Source organism: Sparus aurata, chromosome 19 (genome assembly GCF_900880675.1).
Source record: "Sparus aurata chromosome 19, fSpaAur1.1, whole genome shotgun sequence".
NCBI classification, from domain to species: Eukaryota; Metazoa; Chordata; class Actinopteri; order Spariformes; family Sparidae; genus Sparus; species Sparus aurata.
Genome location: NC_044205.1, coordinates 10,864,030 through 10,878,907, shown reverse-complemented (window position 1 = coordinate 10,878,907; position 14,878 = coordinate 10,864,030). Strand labels below are relative to the sequence as shown.

Sequence of the window (14,878 nt, the reverse complement as noted above, 5' to 3'; positions counted from 1 at the left end):
ATTCACACGAGCATGCAACTTAAAATACCGTCTCGTCTATTCTTATCTTTACAGCCCTTCATTGTCCATTTGGATATCATCCCAGCCTGCACTCACTGCTCCAACTCCACTGTGGCAAAAGATTTATGTGCATCAACAGACAGGGATTAAATTCATTTAAACATCTACACTACCACCACTCCTACTCTTTTCCATTTCCACACGTTTTCAAGTGTAATTTTAAGATATGTCAATGGCTGTATTGATGATAGATGGCTCCCAGTGGCCAAAAAAAGAGATCTGTGATCCCACTGGGACAACTGAATAGTTGAATAAAGGCTAAATGTACTTTAAGACTGAACTGCTACAAAGAATGATGGAGAAAAGCACTTTAGCTTCCTGCTTCAAGCACAATCAGAGGCAGACTATTGGCCCAGACTTGGCCCAGTCCCATGTGATTGTGGCTGGATTAGGTTAAGGCAGAGAGCAGCCATTGTTGCTGTCTGTCTCATTGTGGCCCATGTTTACTCTCAGTGCCCCATGATTACTTAAGAGAGGAGTGTCTCTTCACTAAGCTAATTACAGAGGCAAAGTCAGCCCAGCTAATGCTTATGGCTGTTTCACAAGTAGTCTGCATGACTCCTTCTGTACCTATTTGAAGCACATTGGCAGAGCTACCTCACAATCGTAATATAGACTATTGCAGATAAAAAAAAAAAAAAAACAGGCCATGCTCCAATGTAAGGTCTTCAAGGAAATGTCTTCAACTGAGTGGTGGCAGCTCAATCATATTTGGAGATAATGTTGTGTGTTTGTTGTGTTTATAAAGTATTACATTAATCAGACCGTAAATCAAGGTAAACAAGTGGGGATCAACGGAAGTAATTCAGTCTATAATTTAGATATAATCTAAATTGTGGCTTCTAATAAAACAGTTAATATTACATGTTCTTTTAGCTTTAGTTTCAACATCTAATTTAATGGTCTCCACATGTGCAAATTCTAATCAACATAAAAAAAAAAAATCTTGTGAGTGTCTGAGTGTAAGAATTAATCTTCTTTTGTGGAAATTGTCATTCACATGTACAAAAGGTTTGTTATCTTATTTTAATAATTCTATCATTATACACCCTTGACATATAATTTTATTTATACAAGACTCAACAGCAACATGTTGATGCAGGTTGATATCTATATTTCAAATGTTCCATCCTTTTATATCAAGCTTATCTGTGATATGAACATGTGCATTCTTAAAAAGCAGTAAAGGTTCTTTAACATGCCCGAGAAAAGATGTGGTACTATTTCTAGTAGAATTGGGACTTTATTTACTTTAGACTCAAAGCCAACTTGCATTTCCCTGAGAAATATTTGTCCCACCCTGTGAGTCAGCGCTCTTATAAAAGTAATGACAGCTGTTTATCCACTGTGTGTCCTGCTTTAAACAGGCTCTATGAGAGGCCTGTGTGAGCTTGTTAAGTTTCGATCCAGATGTGATTTGAGCACAAACTGCTGATGTAAAGTCAGAAAAGGCTGCAATCAGGAGCAAATACCCCAAATGTAAAAACTATGACATCTTCCTTAAGTGGTGTGATGATGCAAATAGGGATTTAATTTACAATGGCTTTAAAATAATTGGCATAACTCTTCAGAAACAGTTCATAAACATGGCTTTAAAATGTAGACAATGAAAATACCATGTTGTCGTGAGAAACTAGAAAGGGGAAAGGTCCTAATATAAATGTGGCATTTTCAGTTTCCAAAATGGGGATGTGATTTATTCTAATCACTTAAAAAACAGAATCTCTCAACAAATTAACTGGTCAACCAGATTAAGGCATCACTCAGACACAATCATTAACGCACATATGACACTGCTTGATTACTGTTTTGCAAATTTCATGTCCTGCCAAACACTATACTGCCCTAAGCCAGTTTAACTTCAAGAATTTGCGCCAGCTAAATAGCTGACTGTGAATAGCAATCAAAAATTTTTGTAAATAAACATGGCAACATCCCAAATGGGACTCATCCAACCACAGCTCTATACTGGCATTGTCTATTCATAAACTATAGGGATAACTGCCAAATGATGTCAAATGTATGTATCTAATTATGTGTCTGGAGGCTTTATACAGTCAGAGTACAACGTATGGCTCGAAAAAGTCTGTCACTGGCATGACCAGTGTATAAATGTGGAGCAATAGCTCAAGGTCTCATCATGACAGAATGGAGTTAATTAACTGACAATTAAGACTTATGGCACATGTCCACAATTTACTGGGGTAATGATTGAAGGTATTATTTACCCAAAATGGCTAAAGAAACTGCTATTATTTTGTATGTAAATATTGTTACGTTTACCTTCGACATGCTCATATTTTCAAGCCTTTAAACCTACTACTAGCAAATGTTTAAGCCCTCTAAGTCTCAGCCAACACTGACCAGCCGGAAGAGTTTGAAAAAGTCGACATTGGCGTAGAACTTGTCCTCGATGATCTGAAGGCGCTGTGGGGTAAGGATGCACATGGCGTTGCGAACAGAATAGAGTCCTCTGCGGCTGGGGAAGATGAGGAATCGCTCCAGAAGAGTCAGGCTGCAGGCAATGTCCTTTAAATGCAAGGCTGGAACCCCAAAGGCAAACTGGGAGAATGGAAGTGGACAGGAGACATACTTGGTTGGTTTTGAGAAAGGACTTGAGGAAGCTGATTGCCGATATCGTTGCACTTTGATGTCCTTTGTTAAACTTCACAGATCAGTATTTTCTAGTCTTTCCCTCAATTGAAATGGAGTTAACACTGCAGTCCAAAATTGAAAATGATGTTTACAATACTTTGAAAATGGTTTAAAAAACAGTGTGGATCATACTTTAATTAAAGTTTCATTAACTTTACCATTTATTATTACGGCTATTATAAAGTGTTAAGCTTCAAATTTGATGACTTATCTGTATTTCACACTACTGTTGAATATTACATCGAAGTAACTCCTGAGGCAGACCAACCCCAGGGACCATCCAATGACGTCATTACTGGGTTTACCATATAATCCTGCCTGCTGAAGTGCCACACGGGTGCAAGCAGTGATTTACTGAATGCTACAAACAGAGAAGAGGGAGTGGAGTGTCTGTAGACTTGACAGTTGGCCTCATGTGTCAGGATAAAGTGCCGTGGATTGATGTATGTGTCTCTTACTGTGTAGATTGCCAAAGGAAATTGTCATCCAGCTGTTTTTCAGCGAGGATTACTGGTACCACTGAATGAATCAGATACATCCATCATAGCTCGAGACAACTAACTAAACACAAAAATGAAGTAGATGTGCCCTGAAGTGCAGAAGGAGCGAGTCTCGTAAATTATTTTCTCGTCCTCAACAGAATAACTGATGTTAACATCCATGATGTGGTGATTACATGTTGGCAGATGCATTGCAATATTTTAAAAAGCAATGTTAAATTAATGCTACACATTGCAATACCTATCCAAACATGTAATGAGTTGTATGTGTGTGTGTGTGTGTGTGTGTGTGTGTGTGTGTGTGTGTGCGCGCGTGCGTGTGTGTACCTGTTCAGGCCTGATTTGAGCATTGACTAGCTGATTCACCACAGACTCTGTCAGAGGAACGTCTCTCAGCAGATATGATGTCAGAGTCTCATCGTCTTTTAGGATAGTCTCCAACTTCACACCTCGACCTGCACAGATAGATAAACACAGTTCATATGAAGGGCAATGACACTTAAATTATGTGTATGACTGCTCTGGTTAGAACGACAGGAGACCAGAGTGATCATTTTCATTCTGTAATTATGTATTCATTTTTTGTTGGGTGTAACGACTTTACACTGCCTACCAACACACATTCGTAACCCTCCTTACGAGTCTGACAGTGGATACAGGATATGTTGTAAAAAATCTGGCTACTCAGTGCACATATTTGGGCAGGTTGTGACAAATCTGTAGCATTAAACGTTTAGGAACACAGACAAAGACACTCCACCTCTGCACTGTCTCATTATTTCCTCTGACCTGTCTGTGCATGAACAAAGTTTGCTCTGCCAAACAAAGTGCTGGTGTGGCCTGCATCCAGGTTCAGCCCTAGTTTCACTTGCCTTGGCATTCCCATGCACCCAATAGAAACAACAAAGGAACTGAAAAGCGGGAAAGAGTGAGAAAATCTACGTTTTGGAGGGCTTGTCTCTATCCAGGAGGGGTTGAGGAAAAAAAGTTGCCTGACAGAGCAGTGAGCCAACAAAATCCAGACAAAATCAAAAACTGTGATTCTGTTGATGGTAACAGCTTGTTTATGAACTGAGGTTATGCACACCACTGACACAAAGTCTTTGGGGCTGTCAAACAGCTATAAAAAGCAAGTTATACAGTCAGTCACAATAGAAACTTCATCACTGCATTGTGCATGTAGGGCATCTGTAAATTACTCTGTTTGCTGCCTTTTGTAAGCTTAGCTTAACACACAGACCAGAAAAAGGGGAAAACATCTAGCCTGGCTAGTATGTTTGTGAACAAACAAACAAGACAGAGTGTTAAAGTGGCTCTGTGTAACAATTTGTGGCATTTTACATGTATCAGTTACTTTTTTTAATGGCCATATGTGAGTGGATTGTAATGTTATTTGAAAAATGAGACCTTCCCTGTCTCTCTCGGATGCCACTTCAAGCTTGTGGACAATTTGTTCAAGTTGTTTTATGTTACTGAACTGTGGATTTCTTTGTGGAGGACTTGGGTTACACTTTCTGCGACAGTCCAAAGGATGTGACTTTAGGCACGTACTCAAGTGCCTCATTTCAGGGCCTCTATCCACTCTGCTAACAAAGAGCAACAGTAGCTAACGTTAGTTCAGTCCAACACAGCGCATAAGTTCTGCAGAGCTGATGTTAGCAAACCAGGCTAGCTGTTTCTAATTGCTTATAGTCTTGGTGCTAAGCTACGCTAACCAGCTATACCTTCATATTTAATGCACAAATATGAGAGGAGCTATCGATGTTGTCATCTAACTCTCCACCAGAAATAAGTAAAAAAATAGGTAGAAAGAAATAAATTTAAAAAATCCTTTAAGAGCATTACTTAATTTCCTTTAATAACTTTCCATCAGACAGAAGGCTTTTCTTATATATATAATTATGCGGATATACACCTATAGACACAGGTGCATGCACACATTAATGGACACACACGCACACTTGCTCACAATCAAGGGATTTGCACATGAATTGCACACATCCACACAAACTGTTGGCATTTTTCTAGCTAAATTGCCCGGTCAGGATGAGTCCATCTCAAAAATTACATAACTTGGTTCTCAACATGATTAAATTTTCTTTCCAGGGTCTCATGGAAACTTGTGTGGAATGTAGATCCATATCGCTGTTAGCTCTGCTAGTCCATCTCCATAATTCTCCATGAGAGAGGCAGCATAGAGCGCAACCAGACATAATCATTCACAGCCTGGAATGCACTCAGCCTCATTCCACTCCCATCATAAAGGTTTATTTTGCCAGCAGGGATACATGCTGGATACACAGTATAGGTTTATATATAATGGGTATGATGACATGAGCAGAGAACTGTTTGCATTGTTTAGTGTCCCTTGAGATGGGATCAGTGTTTCTAAGTTCTCTCATGGAGAGAGGGACATGGATAGGGGGAGCACGTGATTTGCTTTCCCACCAAATAAACAAGACATTGGTGGAGAAAGTAAGCAGATTACATTACAGGCCGCTCCTAAACCTGTGTGACATAATCCTGTTATAGTGTATAGAGACACAGACAGATTGATGGGAAAGTGTGTGACATCTGATGGAGACCGTGACGCGCTTTCTGAGCAGATGATTCAGACTTTTTCCAAGTTTTTAAAAACCATGACCTGACATTTATCGCCCATTTCTCTCAAAATTAACAAACCAATGCATTATATAGTCACACAATAATATCATATCTTTACAAATCACAATGGCAAGCCAATTTGGGTAGAGGAATCGTGTTAAATGCCTGGAACTAAACTTTTTGTTTGCTCTTCCAGGAGCAGAACAACAAAGACATGTTGCAATGCCAAATGTGTCATGCTACATACCAGCTAACCAGAATAACCTAACTGACCTTGGGTAAGCCGCTGGCGAAAATTACGTTTTCACAGTATGTCGATGAAAGGCTGGAGCACTGACCTGAGATCCGTTCAGGATGGGTGCGCAGTGTGTCCATGAAGTTACTCATGGCATTCAGTTCGCTCCAGAGACGACCGAGCTGCATAAACTCTGGGTCACTCAAAAGAAGCTCCTGGGCATCCGAGTATAGCCGAGCCAAACTGAGGAGCAGGGTCAGTATCAAATCACACACATTAACAGCATCTTAACAGCATTTTCATTCGCATATGATTGTATGTACCCAGCAAGGATTCAATAGAAGTAGAACCCAATCCAGAGACATTTAAACATATTGTCTTTGACCTCATTGCATGATTCAAATGTTTCATAGGAATTTGACATGCCTGGACTTAAACATCCTGCCCCTACAAACCCAAGGTGATGCTTACATGGAGTTGTTGTAGTTGGACACCAGGCCAGGAGATTCACCACGGGTGGGGTATTGAAAACAGGGGTTGTTGGCATTACAAAGGATTCCCTGGATCCATGGCAGGACCCCTGTGGAGGGCATGGCCTTGTTGGGGAAGTGGCCTGAGGTAGAGGAGATTCAGTTGGCTTTCAGTGCTTTACAAATCCAAGGCCAATGCCAGTTGTACATAGCAGGATGTTGTTATAATGTGTATCAACAATGTGAGATAACTTAGGTACGAACACTGTGACACTACTGTGAGTTATCAGAAGTTCTTCTGAGCTGTGAAGAACTCAACTAGCCCTGTAAATCGGCACACAACAGTAGACACACATGTAATCTGTATGTACTGTCTAGAGCTTGAATTCAGCTCTGTATGCTACTGCTGTAATATGTTTTGTCAAAGGTCATAACAAAAGAAGTTGAAAAAAAAAAAAAAAAAAGAGAAAAGAAAATGTAAAATGCAAATGACAAGAAAAGATCAGGATGAAGATTTTATCCTGTGGGTAATGGGGGCGGGACTTGATAAGCTTTGGCTTCTCCCGCTTTTCCCTTTCGGCCATGTGTATTGTATTATTTGAACAATGATGAAATGTGATGTTTATGAATTGACATGCCCGAAATAAACAACATAAAAAAAAAAAAAAAAAAAAAAAAAAAAATCTCATTTGTGAATATTTATGAACATGTACCGCACAGGACATCCTATGTATTCCTCTATGGATTAAACACGTTTCTGATATTTTTGAAGAGTTGTTTGCTTACATTCATGTTGACGGTAGAGCGGATTCACTCTTCTTAGCCACACTAGTCCCATGAACAGCATGACAGGCCACATGATCTCCATGAAGAAGCGCACCTGGTTGAGTAGTGCAACATAAATTTAATATTCTAAACTTAGCTATGATGCACTTTGTTTTTTTAAATGCTGTTTCCGGGCAGCAAATGAGTGAGTCAGATGAAAACCAAAGTGTTTGCTGTATGTAAAAGGCTAAACGACCAAAACTGGCAAAATAGAGCAACAAAGCTTCAGCACTATGTTCTCACTTGATAATAAATCTCCTGTGAATGCAAGCTGAGTAACATTGCTAATAGCTCTGGGTAAGCTTTCAAGAGCAATTAAAACAACTTTAAGTAACTGGGTTACCCTAAAATAACTATTTTGAAATCATTCACCAATCCCATTCTCCTCCCAGAACACCTATCGCACTTTTTTAAATTGGGTAGGTTGTCCTCCGAGAAAGTGCCATCAACACTGAAACTGAATAGGCACCAAGTCACAGACCACCAACTACGTTAGTAAAACTGTATCATATTTCCTGGAAAAAAGGTTTTCTGGTTCCGTCTGATGTTGTCCGGCTGCCCTGCCTCGACTCTTCGTTCGATATAGCTTTACTTACTGCTTAAGTAACCACTGCTGCTAACCATAGCTGTCGTTAGCTAGGAAGCTCTGTTAGCTGACATGATGGGGAGTTTGTGGCACTGGGGGGATTGTTGGCGTTTACACGACTAGCACAGAAACTTTTGGACCACCAGGTAACCAAACAAGGGGTAGGACTAAGTCTCAAAATGGCTCTTAACTGTTATCAAGCGCTACCGTACTGTAGCCTTGTGTTGTCACACTTGCTTTAAGTGTGGCTGCGTTAAAAAAAAAGCTGTGGACTCTCAATTTTTTTGTACAAGTATTGTGATCATATTGAATGCAAGTGTACAAGTTTCCATATTTACAGCAGTGTACTCAATTTGCGATTGAAAGCTGTAGGAATGCACAAATGGCAAAAAAAAACTTACATGATGTTGCTTTAAAGAGGATTAGTTAACTCAAAAAAAATAAAAGACATTTTCCTGTAGTTTATTATAGTGCTTTCACATTCCAGTTGATTATGGTCCAGTTTTTCAGACAAAGAAAGTCTTTTCATTAAAGGAACTTGTATCTCCTGCAAAGAATGACACCTGAAGGTGTTTTAGCTAACTCCAACCCTCATGGGAATAAATGCAGTGTGAAATTGATGGATGAGAGGATTTTACCCTCTGCCTCCTGCGGACTGTCCAGTTCTTCCACAGCAGGAGTCTGACCTGTCTTCCTGCCCCCATCTCTCCTCCTTTTCACCCCCGCGGGGGCTGGCACCAGCCAACAAACCTGTATTCAACCAGTCCACAATACTCGTGTTAAGCTAGATAAAGCTACCAAATGTTTAACAAAAATATGACTTAAAAGTAATTCTGAAAGTTTAATTGTATGAACTCCTGTGTACAACATAGTGGTGTCCATTCATCCAGCGAGCGCTCCATGTGAAGGCTAGCAATAGCTCTGTAATGAGGTTAATGAGCTCAAGACACTTCACATGGTCAGCATAACAGTCATAGACCTTTAAACAGTCTATAAAGATTCTCTCGGCACTACTCATTATTCTTCCATCTACCCAATAATGCTAATTATTGCACATTCCCCATGCTTGTATCAATATCAACTTGAATCTAGGTAAGTCTTGTGCAATATTATAGCTACTACTTCACAAATTTCATTGACTACATTTCAAAGTGGTTATAGTCTAGCATGATATATCACTTACCTCAGAAGAGCACCTGTTCTGCAAATTGTTATCCAGTAAATAAAGCATAACAACACATATTCTACCGAGTGCGCCTTGGGGTTGCTAACACAGCTCGAATCCAGACCTTGTGAATAGTTAAGCAGATTGATTTAATCTCCTTTCTCAGTGCTGGAGGGCTGCTAACTCTCTCATCCATTTGTGGAGCCCGACATGACCCAACCACCTGCCCTACGTTACACTGTATAATCCTCTCTCAGTTATACTCCTACAAGTGGTAAAAGATAAATATGCCCCCTTATAATTACAACTTAACAAAAACTTGCATCTCTATACATTCAGTTTGTTTGCTCGACAATAACATTGCACAACTACGAGTAATCATGGGAATACTTTTTTGATATATAAAGTTGCTACAAGTTTAAAAGATGTGGAGAAGAAAAAACAAAGTATCAATGAAGTTGTCGGATATATTTTAATAAGTTACAAAAGGGTTTTTGTTTTCAAGTACCTGTTTTTTTTACACTGAACTTTTCAACATTCTGTCAACCTTGTACATTGCCATAAAAAACAGATACCATTTAAATAAATGATGCACTTCCAATTACTTACACAGAACCTGTAAGGTTTAGGTTATTGATGAAGTACTTCAGTTGTGAAAAGAAGAACAGCTTTGGCTAATAAGAAATGTAAATGTTATCTTAAAATAAGAAAGATAATGCCATTATACAATCCAGGGGTACTTCTAAAAGCTTTTTTCAGATCAGTTTAAGTTGACAACATACAAGTTCAACAGTATAAAAACAAGTGAATGTATACCCTTTGCAACTGGTGCTTCAAAACATTACCAAATGCCTATACACATACCCAGTACAGCATGTAACAAAGGTCATAATATTGCTTTATACACAAGTTATTATCAAAATGATTAGTTATAACCTAAATGTAACAGTTTAAAACATTCTGACAATTAACAGGACTCTGAAAAGATTTGTGGAAGAGTATGTCAGGTAAGTGCACCAAACTTTTTTTAAAAATGTGGCTACATGCACTATTGTAACAATTCAAACCGTTTTTTGGTATATAAACATATATAGATAGTGAGCCTGTAAGAACTTTGTACAAAATTGTTCAAAAAAAAGTCATTGCACAGTCTCAAAAATAATCATAAATATTCTGACGAAGGGCCAGAGTGTACTGAGTGAGTGATAGGTAAATGAAATATTGGTGAATCTTGTTAAAAATATACAGCATTTTAAGTGCATCTTGTTTGTCTTCTGAGGACCAAAAGGTACATTTAATAGCCCAGACAGTGCCCACATTCATAGTACATCCGGAAATCGTCTTTACAGGTGTTTCGTATTCTTTTTCCAATAGAATATGGCACACATTGTTAGCATTCGAGTGCTGTTTTTGAAGATCTGATGGTCAGTGATGCTCAAATGATCACACAAAATGAGCTTCTCGATGTTCTACCTCCTGAAGGCGTCTGGGTCTCAGTCTCTGATACACTGGTTTGGCCTGGTTTGGGCCCAGTTGCTCAGGGCTAGAGCTAGGAGACATGGCTGCCTGCTCAGCCTCATTACCTTCCTCAAGAGGCTCATCTACAGACACCTCTATCTCAATCCCCAACTCCTCTTCCTCCTCCTCCTCCTCATCCTCCTCCTCTTCCTCCTCATCCTCATCCTCCTCCTCCTCCTCATCTTCATCCTCAGCGCTGTTGGCTAATGCACAGTTCTGCAGCGCATTCGCTTTGCTCCCTGACGGGGGCTTGTAGAAGGTCCCTGGGGGAGGCTGGAGAGTTCTAGGAGCCCTGAAAGCTGTTGCAACAGGATTGAACTTGGTAACATTGTCCTCCCTTCTTAAAGTCCTGCTGGGTCGCACTGCGACAGTATAAGGTCTGTTGGGATAGATGTTGCTAATAGAGCTCCCAGTAGTCCCAAGGGAGAAGGATGATGAGGACACAGAAGCGGATATGTTGTTGGCATCCACTGCTGTACTGTCTGTGGGCAAACTGGCCACAATTCTTACAGTTCTGGAAGCAACTTCATGCTTGTACTGTTTGTCCCAAGTTCTGCGTAGTGTCTGTGTGTCAATAAATGTACTCCGGTAATGTGTGCCTGCTCGCAACTTTGTATTCTCAGTTTCGTCCACCTCTTCAATGGGCTGGTCGAAGCTACCACCCCTGCGGTCATCTTGGTCAGTGCTGTTCCTCGTGTTGTTCTCGTCAACCTGGCCCCTGTTGAATATTTGTTCAGCCGGCATGCTGATTGGCCTGGAGGAGAGTTTGCTGCGAGGGTGTCGAAGCTGGACCCTGGTGACGGTAATATGCTGAGAACGACTGAGGCCTCTCTCGCCAGGTTTACGGACCTCATCAACACTTGATGACAAAACCCCATTGAAGGTCTCTGAATCCACTTCATCAGCTTTGTAAAAAGAGATTAACAAGAGGTTATTAGCATATCAAGTATAATGATGTGGACTGTAGCAATCAAAGACAATATCCCGCTGCCAGAATAAAAGAACTTCTGGAATAACTGCCTGACAGAATTGCCTTCTATAGGTTACCTAGCTTGGTAAAAATACTGACCAGGTTCAAAGTCACTTCCGTCAAGGCTTCGCGTGCTTTCCTGAACCTCAGCCAATAAGTGGGAAGAAGGAATTATGGAAGAATGCCTCTTATACACCTTAGAGCTCTGCTGTAATGATAAGAAAGACAGGAATCAGGACAGAATACAAAGCATCAATCTACTGTTTAATATTAAATGACAAATGGACAAATGTGCTGTATATAACACTGATGTAAAATCTTGCTACATGCTATGCCAAAAAATAAACTTATGTCTAATTACCTCCTTAATGTCTCCCAATGACTTTGAGTGCCTGCTCAGCTGCTGCTCCTTCTCCTGGTGGGTTAGGCGGGTGTCAGGGCGGGGTTGGGCATCGATCTCTGTAGGTGAGGTGCTACTCAGTGGACTAAGTGGGGTGTCAAAGACCATCTCGTAGTGCCTGATCAGGAGCTCAACAATGAGTGCCTGATAGGGGTAATCCACCAGAGATGAAAGGGAAACTTCGGCGTCCGCCTGCCTTGGTTTGATCAGTGTTGGACCAAAGATGATACCGAGGTTGCTGGCTGTCATCTTATTCTCCTCTGATTGCTCTGTCACACTGGAGAGAGGAAGGATTCTTGCTCATAATAATAACCAATAATAATGCACTGAGCAGAAATGTGTTTGACTGAAGGTGCCATACCGGTGCAGATGTTCAATGAGGAACTGTAGTGTCTTGTAATGAGCTGGTGGCAGTTGCTTCAGCAGGTCCTTGATTTTGAAGAGAACCCGGTTGAGCTCCACACTGACCTGAGCCGGGGCCACAGAGGTGGGACTGAGCCGCAATGCCTCCAGTTCCTCCACAATGATACTCTGACTTTCTTTGGCCAAACCGATAAAATCATTGTAGTAGCGGAACAGGATGAGCGGCTCTGGAAGCTGCAGAGGAAAGTATGTGGGAAAAAAAGAAAAATATATGCAACAAGGAATTATTAACAGAAACACCAGAATTATGTGATTAAATAGACAAATGGGACAAAAATAGAAATTGGATTATGAGATAAGAAGTGGGAGTCATGGTCCAAATACCTAAGTTAGATTAAATTTTTTTTTTTTTTTAAAAACCATAGTATTTATACAATATCAACAATACATTTATGAATCATAAGGTTTCAAAAGCAGCTGACCTGTCTCAGGTAGAGTTTGAGTACGTTGCTAATGTCGTGGGGATAAAGCTCTGAGAGCTCCACCAGGTGCTTGCCATTCTCAAACGCCTGGCACAACTTCTCAACCCGAGACTTGGCACCATTCACACGGTAGATCCCCTTCACAGCACAAAAACAAAATGCATTCAACAGTGGAAACTTTGCTGCAATTTTTAGGATCAGCATGGTAAAACTGTCTAACAACCACCTCAGAATATTAATGTGATATAGTTGGAAGTAAAATTTGGGATCATAACAGTGGACCCTCTTTAGTGAAGCCAATGAGAGAATGTTGGATGCAGCTACATCTTCTTTTGAACCAGAGGCAACACAATCATAGTTGTGGCCAACATCATCATTAAACAATACAGCTGGTGTGGAATAGAGGCAATATATAGTACCAATCATTTTCTGGTAATATTTTTATAGTAATTATCCAATTATCTGTATTGATCTTTCAATAATACTTATTCTATCATATTCGGCTTGGAATACCTTGATGTTGAGCGCTCTGTTCTCAATTTCTGATGTGCACTTCTGTATGATGAAGGGAATGCCGTCCTGACTGTTCTTAGCTGCTTGCGTGAAGTCAATGCCGAAGAGGTGGAGCCTTCCCTGGAGTTTCTTATGGCCGCACTGGATGGCCAGAGTTTCCAGACACTTCTTATGGCAGGCTAACGAACACTGCAAACATAATAACATTTATTTCAGTTATGAAAGTGATAGGGTCAAACCGTTTAAGACACTGCTGAAAAGCAGAGAACATAAAAGACGAGATGGAACTAACCGATGGACATTGATCATTACAGTAGCAGCAGTGAAGATAACACCAGGATAACCCTTAAGTTCAGCGATTATACATAACCAATCAGAACAATACCACAAACACACACTCACTGGCTCTCTGGATTGTAATTGCAACTAGTGTAAAAAAATAAATAAATTAAAAAAAAACAAACTGGGTGATTAATCCAATTTCAAATCTTTAGTTAAATTGACCTTGACCAACAGATGTACTTATTGCTTAATATCTCACACTGGAGCCAGTCAGACCCTCAACTCCTGCTGGTCCAAGCTATTTACAGCCTAAAAGTTGCTTGGTTGTGAAGTGCTTCATTCTTGTAACCCATTGGACCAAAAACATGGAATGTTTCCAATACACTGCAGAGTTAGTGTCATTCTTCTCTTGTCAATGTCTCTACCAGCATTACATAACCTAGCAAACTCTTTGTTATTATCTTGTGTGTCTTCAGTGTATCTAATAAATATGGAAAGAAATTGGATCGAAAATAAACAGTGGGGGGTGCAGGGGTAATGGAGGCGACTGCTCGGAAGATGAACAAAAGGTCTTCAGTTTCCACTGCCCGTTCCCCGACTGAGACCAGTTGGTGGACTTGGTCTCTGAGGAGAGCCTGTAGCCAGTTTCAACTTTTCCCTTTAGTCAAAGGTTTAGATGAGGGGAAAGGTGGTCTCTCCCTTTTGTTTCTGTTTGATTTTTGCTCACCATGAGTGATAAAGGGGCTATTGTGAAACTTTGGCAATCTTCATCTTGAACTTGTAATACTCTCAATGCTGTGGACTCACAACATTTAACATTTAAGGTCCAAATAGAGGATCATGTTTGGATCGTGTTTTGTTTCATTTGTTCTAAAACAAAATAAAAAGAAAAGAAACCAAGGTTACCTCCTCACACTCTGCTCCATGGAACACCACCAGGCTGTCGCACTCCCTACATTTGGATGGAGCTCTGAGCTTCCTCAGCTTGTGAGTTTGGGCAGCCTTGGACATCTGGGTGTTTCTAAAAGGACCTGGGGAGCTGGCTGTTTCGATTATCATCTCACTTAAACCTTTAGAGTGGAGGACAAGAAAGAAGAAACAGAAGCCATTATTTTTTCTTCTTCTGTATAAATGTAGGGATACTTTTGAATCCCACTGAGAAAGAGGTTATTATCATACAAAAGAAAACAGATTGCACATAACAGATCAAATGAAGAAAGTTAAGAACTAAAAAACACACAAACTACATG

At 40.2% G+C, this 14,878-nt stretch overlaps 2 protein-coding genes across 6 annotated transcripts in view; both read right to left on the bottom strand.

Annotated features, from left to right (window-relative positions):
* The window catches only part of abca4a (ATP-binding cassette, sub-family A (ABC1), member 4a), a 37,313-nt gene extending 28,083 nt beyond the window's left edge, over window positions 1-9,230 (bottom strand). For both annotated transcript variants that reach the window (XM_030398902.1, XM_030398903.1), the window contains exons 1-7: window positions 9,119-9,230; window positions 8,574-8,685; window positions 7,311-7,404; window positions 6,526-6,667; window positions 6,158-6,297; window positions 3,543-3,670; window positions 2,425-2,622 (exon numbers count right to left, since the gene is read on the bottom strand). In XM_030398902.1, coding sequence (XP_030254762.1) covers window positions 2,425-2,622; window positions 3,543-3,670; window positions 6,158-6,297; window positions 6,526-6,667; window positions 7,311-7,404; window positions 8,574-8,639 — 768 coding nt within the window. In that variant the 5' untranslated portion in view covers window positions 8,640-8,685; window positions 9,119-9,230. The remainder of the gene's footprint in view (window positions 1-2,424; window positions 2,623-3,542; window positions 3,671-6,157; window positions 6,298-6,525; window positions 6,668-7,310; window positions 7,405-8,573; window positions 8,686-9,118) is intronic.
* Window positions 9,231-9,553: 323 nt separating this feature from the next.
* arhgap29a (Rho GTPase activating protein 29a) overlaps window positions 9,554-14,878 on the bottom strand; it is a 35,784-nt gene continuing 30,459 nt past the window's right edge. For 3 of the 4 annotated variants that reach the window (XM_030398657.1, XM_030398656.1, XM_030398660.1), the window contains 7 exons: window positions 14,535-14,698; window positions 13,347-13,535; window positions 12,834-12,971; window positions 12,350-12,585; window positions 11,950-12,265; window positions 11,688-11,796; window positions 9,554-11,523 (listed from right to left, as the gene is read on the bottom strand). In XM_030398657.1, the coding sequence (XP_030254517.1) occupies window positions 10,544-11,523; window positions 11,688-11,796; window positions 11,950-12,265; window positions 12,350-12,585; window positions 12,834-12,971; window positions 13,347-13,535; window positions 14,535-14,698 (2,132 nt within the window). In that variant the 3' untranslated portion in view covers window positions 9,554-10,543. The remainder of the gene's footprint in view (window positions 11,524-11,687; window positions 11,797-11,949; window positions 12,266-12,349; window positions 12,586-12,833; window positions 12,972-13,346; window positions 13,536-14,534; window positions 14,699-14,878) is intronic. The other variant, XM_030398658.1, reaches the window with a different exon arrangement.